Raw genomic sequence first — 10,417 nt, forward strand, 5'->3', positions numbered from 1 at the left:
CCTTTAAATGGGGCTGATGAGCCATTTGGAAAATTTCCAGTGCCAGGTTGAAAATGCTTTCGAGGGATCCCTCAACGGTGGCAGGGATGGACACGTAACCGAGCATCATATTCTGTCACATGGGAGACCTAGTCATTTAAAGGAAACTTTGAACGCTAAAGTCCCACAAACCATACCTATTAATAAAACCAATGAGCATCACATCCTATCTAACACCATCTCATCTTCTAAAACTTGTGAATAATGTGTAATTCTGATGATGAGATAAAAATATTCAACACCCAGGTATAAATACCACCACCAAGACAGATGAAGTTCACTACTCGGCTTTCTTCTAATACCAGACCTGACTGTTAGAAGGATAGCTCATTGCTTTAGGCCTGACAGCCACATTCAGAAACCACTTCAGCATTTTTACTTCAGTGTCTCCACAGCAATGACTCCTCAGATTTATCTCTTCATCCTTCTATCTATCAGCTCTTGTTTTGGATGTTTCTTTTGTCAATCAATTCTTCCTAAAATAGAAGAAGATATAGAAAAACTCAAAGCTGACTTTGTAAGTATAACCATCTAATAATTCATTCTTCTTCCTCTCTTACTGCTTATGCTTTAGACATCATTTGGACTTAAATATTACTGAAAGTTGGCTAGAGTTTGGTTTATGACAATCAATGTAATATAGTCCTGTTACAACATGTGTAGGTTTGCTTTTGCAGTTAATTGTTTATTTGAATACAGTTTGATGCTAGACAATGTCTTTGTGCTATTCACCTTTGTCACCAAAACTAAGGTCCTTCCAACTGAACTAATTAAAGTAATGTAGTATTTTGAATCTATCTGGGGAAAATTGATATAACTGTTTATGCTTCATGGTGGGGAACATTCTCCCAGTTCCCTTAGGAATCAATTACATGGAACAATGCATAATGAGAAAATCTTGTAACAGTTAGGATGCAACCTCTTGGATCATCATTAGTTTTACGGTGATAAAGTTACATTTGCCAGAGATAGGGGATTAAGTAGTAGTTAATAATGTAAACAGGAACAAATGAAAATGATAGAGATGAAAGGAGATCCTTTGCTTTAGCAAATGCATCTGGTGCTTTTTTCTTGTTACATTGCTCAAAGGTGGCCCCTAGTGCTTATTCTTTAGTATGTTTGAAACATTGCTACATTAATCCTGCTTTCATAAACTGAGATTATGATGATTGCAAGAATACTAAATCTGCAACATTAGCACATTTCATAGAGATTATGTCAACGTTATGTTAATTAATTTATGATCGCTTAGGAGTCAGTCAGATAACCTGTTGACTTCAGCTGGGATTACTAATGGGAGAAAGAGCTGTCGGATGGGGTGGTCATTAATTGGTTTTTTACATTTTAAATTCATTTCCTTAAACGAATGAAAGATGCAGAACGCTCTTGCAGCCAGAGCAAAGAACTGGGGGCTAGGATCACTGGCTTCCATTTCCAGCTCAGCCACTGATTTTGGGTGTTTATCTGTCAATAGAATGAGTACAGTAGTTACAGTAATAACCATAAAGGAATATTGTAAGGTTTGTTTAATCTTTGTCAAGTGCTTGAAGATCAAATGCAATATTGGTTTTATGTAATACAGTTATTGTGATTATATGTTAGATTCCTATTCCAATATATGTGACTATGTAGGGCCAGAGCCTGGGAGGTGCTGAGCACTTACTGTTTTCACTGAAGTCAAGAGTTCAAGCCCACTGCAGGTGCTCAGCACTTCTCAAAATTGACCCATAGGCCCTAAGCCAGCAAAGCACTTAAGTATGCAAATTATCCCATTGAAGTCGCTGTAATTACATTATTGAACAAACAAAAAATGAATGATTCACATTGTATTGTTAGGATTATGTTTTATCAGGACTAGTAAAACTAACTAAATTGCCCCTAGAAAAATATTTTTAAAGCTCTGTATTTTCTAACCCTGCAATCATTGAGATACAACGTACAGAACACCTGTTTTCCAGCTATGTGAAATACTCTCTAGTCCACAATATCTTTGCATCCCTCAGCCTGAGAGTGGGATATCGGACTTTCCCCCAGTTTTTACATACCTCTGATATTACAGGAGTTCTGGCTCTCTGAAATGACAGTTCCCCTCTACTAGAACTCGGCTCTTTGCAATTCACCCAAACAGGGAAGGCCCATGTGCACTACTTAAGCCACTTAACATGGGAATCACGTGAGCAGAGATGATACGTGGGGAGGAGGGATGTATGCAGGGATCACATGCCTCCCCCCCAGATATGCTGCTTGGCGTATACTGAGCATGCTCACACAGACTGAGCATGCTCATTAACACTGCTGAAGCCAGCTGCCCTCACTTTGCTCCCCTGCTATCGGCAGGCACGGGTCGTCTCCGCATGTGAGAATCACAGTGAATGGGCCCTTTGCACTGGGATCTTTACTGACACAAAATTTTCACTAAGGTAAATGAATTCCCATTCCTTCACTAAAGTCAACGGGAGATTTTCCTAAGTACTGTGAAAGGAATGAATGAAGGGTTAGACCCACTGATTTTGCACTGCTGGTCTTAAATCCCTCAGAAAAGAAGATAAAACTAGATCAGACAATTCAAAGAACAATTTGCTGTGTCTATTAGTATTTATTTTTTAGTTGTTAATGTCAGCATCCACAAAGAGCACGTAGTAACAATTTAGTGAATGTAGTTGTATAATTCCTCCAAGATGAAGGACTTATAACAGCTGAAAATCCTTAAAGCAAAAATAATTCTCGTATGTATTTCACTATTACTCCCATCCATTTCAATGGAGGGTCCTGTTTGTTTTTCAGTAAATCTTGGTGTCTCCTAAGTCATTTCTATGTTCCATTGCAGAATTCAAGTCAGTCAGATGTAGCTGAGGGCGGATCTATTTTCACAGAAAGACTGAAAAGTTGGACAGAGGTAAGCTTACACCCTTAGAACCAGATTTTGAGCACAGGTGCAGCTGCTTTGCATTGTGCTAATTGTGCAAGGTGGCTCCTATGACATTCTGCTGCCTCTCTGCTAGCGTAGGGGACATGGTTGGGAAAAAAGGGGTGTAGCAAGGGAGCTCCTATGTACCATTGATCACTAGGCTGCTGTAATGGCTCCTTGGGATTGCTGGCAGCTGGCACAAGTTACGACAGCCCTCAGGATACTTTAGTTTATGCCAGGTGCTCAGCTTTAGGCCCAGCCAACCCAGAATCAACGCTTTAGGCCACCTTTGCATTCCCCTGTCCTGAATACTCTTTGATCACAGCAGGGGGCCTTCATTTTGATTTTCTACATTTCGCTGTTGATGGAAGTTCATTAAATGCTTTTATGTGCTGTATTTCTAACAGGCAACTGAAAAAAAAATCATACTCAGCCAGATCGTTTCCATGTACTTGAAAATGTTTGATAATATTGGCCCGGCTACAAGTAAATCGCACGTCAAGAACATACACAATGCCCTGTATACGTTGAACGACAGCCTAACTGAAAGCTTCAAAAAAGTAAAAGACCTAATGGAGTTGGCAAGACTTCCGGTAAGGATATTTCTTTTTTTCCTTTTGTTTTATGAAGGCAAAATCTAGAATTCATTCCCCTTTTGTGGCAACAGAGCCTCAGCTTCTTGACTTTCAGGACAAAGTCTAAGGCCCCTTTACTCTTTTAGGCTTTTGTCTAAGTGGATAGTTCTCTGAAATCATCCACTCAATGTGCATCGGCAGTCAAAAAAAGGGAACAGAATGTTGGGAATCATCAAGAAAGGGATAGATAATAAGACAGAAAATATCATATTGCCTCTACATAAATCCATGGTATGCCCACACCTTGAATACTGTGTGCAGATGTGGTCACCCCATCTCAAAAAAGATATATTGGAATTGGAAAAGGTTCAGAAAAGGGCAACAGAAATGATTAGGGGTATAGAATGACTTCCATATGAGGAGAGATTAATAAAACTGGGACTTTTCATCTTGGAAAAGAGGCTACTAAGGGGCGATATTATAGAGGTGTATAAAATCATGAATGGTATAGAGAAAGTAAATACGGAAGTGTTATTTACTCCTTCTCATAATACAAGAACAAGGGGCCATCAAATGAAATTAATAGGTAGCAGGTTTAAAACAAACACAAGAAAGTATTTTTTCATGCAATGCACTGTCAACCTCTGGAACTCCTTGCCAGATGGTGTTGTAAAGGCCAATACTATAACGGGGTTCAAAAGGGAGCTAGATAGATTCATGGAAGAAAGGTCCATCAATGGCTATTAGCCAGGATGGGCAGAAATGGTGTCCCTAGCCTCTGTTTACCAGAAGCTGGGATTGGGTGACAGGGGATGGATCACTTGATGATTACCTGTCTGTTCATTCCCTTTGGGGCACCTGCCATTGGCCACTGTCGGAAGACAGATACTGGGCTTAATGGACCTTTGGTCTGACCCAATATGGCTGTTCTTATGTTCTTCTTATGTTCTTAAGTGTTTTCACTGAGGGGAAGACAATCTAGTCATATCCTGCAAGGCAATTTTTTAGTTAATGTTTTTTATTTGTGTTTTTTAAAAATTATGTATGTGTGCTCACAAAGTAGCCCAACTGAGGCATTTTAACATCTGAAACATTTTAATCTAAACATTAATGAATGAAAATAGAGTCAATGAGAGTAACAGACAACCTTAACCTTACGTCAGATTATTACATCGTTAACAGCCATTTGTCTCCTAAACTGGGTGGAGGAAGTAGTAATCAGTTCATAGTCGGATTAAAAACAGCCTCCAAAAGTGACATCCTGTATCAGATTCTACTGTTAATAGTGGTTTAACTCCCTTGATTTCAATTACAGCCATCAGCATATGGTTCTGCTTTAATAATTTGTCCTCCAATACCACAGTAACTCAAACGGTATAATAATATATCATGTTGAGCCACACAGTAGCGCAGTTGCATAGAATGCTGTTGACTTGTACCATATCATAAAGCAGCTTGGAAATTAGACAACAAAATTCATTAGAAGATTGCTCTTCCTTATCTGAACTGGTTGATGGATTGATGGGTTATTGCTATTCTTCATCAATGTGTTACTTTGCTATATCATGTAATGCCCCGTACAACATCTTAGACCTGGGGTTCTCAAAACTCCCTCCTGACAACAAAAATTATTACACAACTCCAGCTGAAGCCTGAGCCCTGCCACCCCAGACGGCAGGGGTGGGGGCAAAGCCAAAGTCCGAGCCCTGCCGCCCAAGGGCTTCAGACCCAGGTGGGGAGACCTGTAACCTGAGCCCCGCCACCCAGGGCTAAAGCCGAAGACAGGGCTTCAGCTTCAGCCCCAGGCAGTGGGGCTCGGGCTTTGGCTTCAGCCCCAGATCCCAGCAAGTCTAATGCCAGCCCTGGTGAACCCATTAAAATGGGGTCGTGACCCACTTTGGAGTCCCAACCCACAGTTTGAGAACTGTAGGGCCTAGACTATAGCGCATGCTAATAAATGTACAGTACCTTTTGAAATGACTATGTTTTTTGTCCTTTGAACCAGATGAATGATAAGAAAATCCAACGCAAAGCTGTTAATGAACTTTTCCCCACCTTACAAAAACTACTACTGGACCATCCAACTACTCACGTAAAGAGAAAAAGGAGCCAAAATCAGAAAAGGAAATGTAGATGTTGAAAGGCTTAGTTATACCTTTTGTTATTCCGTTTTTATATAAATCTATTTATTAATATTTAACTATTTTTCAATCTTTATTTATAATGAAATCTATTTTGAAATCAAGAAAGTATTTATAATTCCTACTGCTGCGTAAGAAATGAATATGTATAGAATTCCTGTTTATCTTTTATATGTTTATTAACTGGATAATGCAGAGCTGTGCAACGTTTACCTGATATTCCCTGTGAACTGCATATAAACATACAATGTAGACCCAATACTGTGTTTAACAGACCTTCTGGTACTATCTTGATAGCTAAAATTAATACGGATATGACTGATCATTTATTTAATTGGGCTGGAAAGAGGGCACTGAATCAGAAAAGCATCTCAGGAAAGCAATGAAGAATGTCCTTAAAGTTAGCAGATACTGAAGTCCCACTCAAGTCTATGGGATTTAAGTACATGCTTAAAGATGAGCATATGTTGAAATGCTTTCCTGAACTGGGGCCTTGATGACTGATAGATGCTAACTATTTTTTTAAATCCTGAAATTGTTAGAAGGATAAGGCAACTAAACATTGTCAGCTGTCTAACAGGAAGTGTGACTATATATTGTACATGTATTATGTCTGAATTTTGATCCACTGATTTTTTTAATGTTTCATCTCTGTATTAGAGAATTTAAAAGGTGCCAGATATATTTATTATATAATAAGTAGCATACAAGTACTTTATCTCAGGTGAATATGCAAATAGTTGCACTACAATATTATTTAAGACTTTGATTTTACTGAAATGAAAAAAATACCCTTATTATTTCTATATTTAATAACAAAAATATTTGAATAAAAGTATAATTTTACATTTATTCATCCTGTGTGATGCTTTTTTGTGAAAGGTTCCCAGCTTGAGAGTGGTACCATTGTTCCATATGATCCCAAGTTATGCAGTTATGCTGATATATGACAAATACATTTTATTTCACCTAGTGTCAGAGGTTTAGTACAAATACTAATAACTTTGTTATGTTGAAGAAGCGTTACCACAGGGTAACTTAGGGCTCCCACTCAGAGCTGGGCACAGAAAGGTACACCTCTACCCCGATATAACACGACACGATATCATACGAATTTGGATATAATGCGGTAAAGCAGTGCTCCGGGGGGGGAGGGAGGGGGAGATGGGGCTGCGTACTCTGGTGGATCAAAGCAAGTTTGATATAATGCGGTTTCACCTATAACACGGTAAGATTTTTTGGCTCCCGAGGACAGGGTTATATCGGGTTACAGGTGTAGCTGTTTCATGGAGGAATTCGATAGTTTGAAATTTATTTGGTTCTGTTCCAATTCATACCAAACCCACAACATTTTAAAATTTTCCATGAAAAGAAACAGGCAGCCTGGGAAACATGCATAGTAAACAGCAAGCATTCCAAGTACCATTGCAAGGTAACAAGTTAATTCAGAACTTCACCTTTGCCATTATTTTTGTAGTGTAACAAACCTTGGGCTAAATAGTGATTGGCCCTAGAAAAGAGGGAAAGGGTTGTGTGGAGCATGCAAAGATCTCCAACCAATTCCCCACTGCTTTCACCAGGCAAGAGACTTTGACAGTCACAGTCCTCAGGTTTGGGAAGCTTAGAGACTGCTTTCCCTTGTGCCTTTGGGAGAAAGCATATTGTCTCAAAGGGACAAGGGAGGAAGTAGAGTCATAACCTTGGTCATCCACAGTGACACAGGGAGAAGCAAGCTGCACCACCATAAGGGATGATGCAGCCTGCGTAATCCCCCCCATACAGCAGTGAACTACAGGGGGGACAATGCTTTCCTGGGCACATACTCTTTTTGAGCTCTCCTTTCTTCCTTGCCTGTCACTCCTCTCTTCGAATATCTCTACTGCCTCCTCTTTTTCCACTCTCCCAAGCTCAAGGTTCCGGTCCTCACCTTCAAGGCCCTTCATAAATCTGTTCCTCCCTACCTATCTGCTTTGGTCTTTCTTTCCATCACTCTTTTCTCCTCCTCAATGATGCCAGCCTGGCTTGCTTGTTTGTCCACTTCTCCCACAGCTGTTTCCAAACTTAGCTCCCCCCATGCATCAAATAACCTCCCTGAGCTAGTCCACAAAACCACTATCCTTCAGATCCCTGCACAAGGCCCACTTCTACCATGATGCCTGCCAGAAATCAGCCAACCAATGAAGGCTAAACTGAAACACCTTAAACAGGGTTGAGCCCTTATGTTCTGATTATCAGGCCTCTTTAAGGGGTCTTGAGTTGTGTGCCCAAAATCACTGGTCATTTTTAAAAATGCAGGCAGTTGTGTCTTGTCTGAAATTAGAATTTTAGCTCTTCAGGACGATGTCATTGTAAGTGTTTATACAGCATCTAGCACAAAGGGCCCAATCCTAGGCATGACAATATTGTAAATTCTAATAGTGGCATATTAATTCATCGGGAAGTAATGCTATACACTCAAGTTTCAGGATCTTTTTCTATGCTATAACCTCCTGTGGTTTTTTGTTTTGTTTGTTTTTTTAAGAAACAAGGGAGTAAGCTGCTACAGCTGGATTTGCTTCCCTGGGAGTAGGTTTTTTCATTCGGTAATCTCCCATGAAATGATACATACTCCGAATGAGAGAGAGAGAGAGAGAGTGCAATGTATTGTGTATGTTAAATACATACATAGGGTTCTCAGGGCTAAAGTCCAAGTATTGGAGAAAACCTCCAGAGCTATTTCCATGAAAATCACTTGTAATGCACACATACGTGTCTGTGATGAGTACAATTGAGAACAGCTGTTTCCTCCAAAACTGGTTCAAGTCTCCAGGTTTACTGAGTCACTTTGTTGTGACTATAAACCAAAGGGCATGAATTTCAGAGCTGTGGCATATGCATGATTCCAGTTGCAGTCAGTGAGAGTAACATTGATTGGAAAAATTCCATTTTTTTTTGTTTCACGGAGCCAGTTTGATGTCAATGAAGGTCTAACAGAACACAGGAATGCTTCTAAACCTTCTTAGTTAGCTCCACAGCAGCCTGCCTGACAAGCTGGTGAGGAACCATGAACCAGAAGCTCAGGGAACTCAGGCTTACAGTTCCTCATCAGCCTAGGCTTTCCAGGGGTCACAGCTCTGGGACAGGCCCCCATACAGTTTGCCTCAGAGCAGGGAACCCCAGGGCTTCCATTGTCTATGGCTCTGGGGCAGCCAGACAAGAAGATTGTCCTGGAGCTGGAGTATGCTGGCTGTTCTGATAATTATACCATCCTCAGGCAGTGTCATAATTTGTCCCTGAGACTGAGATATGTCTTTAAGATAACAAATTTTGACTTGTCATTGAGGACAGAAAATAACATGCCTCAAGAAGTGAGTCAGTAACAGTAATATCTTTAAAAGTAAAACATAGTTTTAGTTTTTCCCTCTCACTTTTCTAGTGCATCCTATCTTCTCTGTGTCTGTCTCATTGAGATTAGAAGCTCTTCAAGCCAGGGTTTATCTGACCATTTATTAACAAGTAAATAATACTTGGAAATATTTTGAATACAGTGAACCCTGCATTATGGACCCATGACAGACTGTCAGGTTCTAGGACTCTGTAAGACAGAGATACAGGGCTCTTTTATGGATTCATTCAGATGTCAGGTGCTAGGAACCTACAAAAAGATAGGGCAGCTATATCTGCTCACTGACCAGATCAAGTGACTCTTGTCACCTCCAGCCTAGAAATAGAAGGATGTAGTCTCACTCTCTGAGGAGGGAATTAGGGGACAGGGATAAAGATGCCCAACAGGAAGAAACCTGAGGAACAAGCCCAGCTCAGGAGAAAATTCAGATTGAAGCACTAGTCCTTTAAATTAGAAATAAAAACAACACCCCGGAAAGTGGGTGTGGATGCTAACATAGTGTGAGCATGCTGCATTGAGAGAGCAGTTTAGGGATCCTGCCCATTCACAGATCACTTACTTCAGAAAACCCTTGGGTACAAGTGATCATTTGATCCAAAATAACTTTGTGTTTAAAAAGAGACAAAATTATTGACTGCAAAGTTTAAAACGTTATTTCCCTTTCATTATCCCAAAAGTAGAAGCCTACACCTAAGGTTTTCTTTATTAGGGAGTGCAAGTAATTTAATTACGTTTCTGTTTCATCATTACTTAAAACAAACAACAGTCATCAACCTAATCCACATATATATATAATATGCAGGCAGAATAAATTCCAGACTAGTAATATATATACTTGGGGTTTTAATAAGGCCAATTTCACAAAACTGAAAACAATTATGAAACAAATAAGGTGAGAGGAAGAGTTTAATCAGAAAATATGAATGATAATTGGGAATCACTTAAGAACACCTTAGTAGATTCCTGAAAAGCCACAAACCCACAACTGAGGAAGAAGGCTGTACTGGTTAAAAAACTGACCTGGTTTAGAGGGGAAGTGAAGGCAGCTATAAATAATAATAGATAACAAATGGAAGAAAGGGGAAGTTGATAGTAATGAACATAAATCAGAAGTTCTATTTATCCTGGGGTAGATACTCATAGTGACTTCAAAAGGAAGTAAGGGCACCCAGTACCTCTCAGGAATTGTTCATCACCTCACAGGATTGGGGCCTATATTTATAAAATCAGATGTAGCAGGACTTTGTACTTACACATTTCAATAAAGAAATGTTTTCATAAAGTATAGATTAGCTCTCACATAGGCACACACTCTGTGCACCAAAGGCAGTTATACTTCAGAAGTAAGTCCTCCTAGAAGACATAATTT

At 39.7% G+C, this 10,417-nt stretch overlaps 1 protein-coding gene across 1 annotated transcript; it reads left to right on the top strand.

Moving 5' to 3' along the window:
- Nucleotides 1–365: 365 nt before the first annotated feature.
- On the top strand, nucleotides 366–6,437 carry IFNG (interferon gamma). Its single transcript, XM_005280018.3, has 4 exons — nucleotides 366–556; nucleotides 2,867–2,935; nucleotides 3,355–3,540; nucleotides 5,528–6,437. The coding sequence occupies exons 1-4, from the start codon at nucleotides 437–439 to the stop codon at nucleotides 5,660–5,662; spliced, it is 510 nt and encodes a 169-aa protein (XP_005280075.1). The 5' UTR covers nucleotides 366–436; the 3' UTR covers nucleotides 5,663–6,437.
- Nucleotides 6,438–10,417: the final 3,980 nt, after the last annotated feature.

This window comes from Chrysemys picta, chromosome 1 (genome assembly GCF_011386835.1).
Source record: "Chrysemys picta bellii isolate R12L10 chromosome 1, ASM1138683v2, whole genome shotgun sequence".
Lineage (NCBI taxonomy): Eukaryota > Metazoa > Chordata > Testudines > Emydidae > Chrysemys > Chrysemys picta.

Excerpts from the sequence above, each read along its gene's own strand:
- IFNG (XM_005280018.3), top strand. The coding sequence starts at position 437 with ATGACTCCTCAGATTTATCTCTTCATCCTTCTATCTATCAGCTCTTGT. Across the intron at positions 2,936-3,354 it reads GACTGAAAAGTTGGACAGAG|GCAACTGAAAAAAAAATCAT; the intron begins GTAAGCTTACAC and ends TATTTCTAACAG. Across the intron at positions 3,541-5,527 it reads TGGAGTTGGCAAGACTTCCG|ATGAATGATAAGAAAATCCA; the intron begins GTAAGGATATTT and ends CCTTTGAACCAG.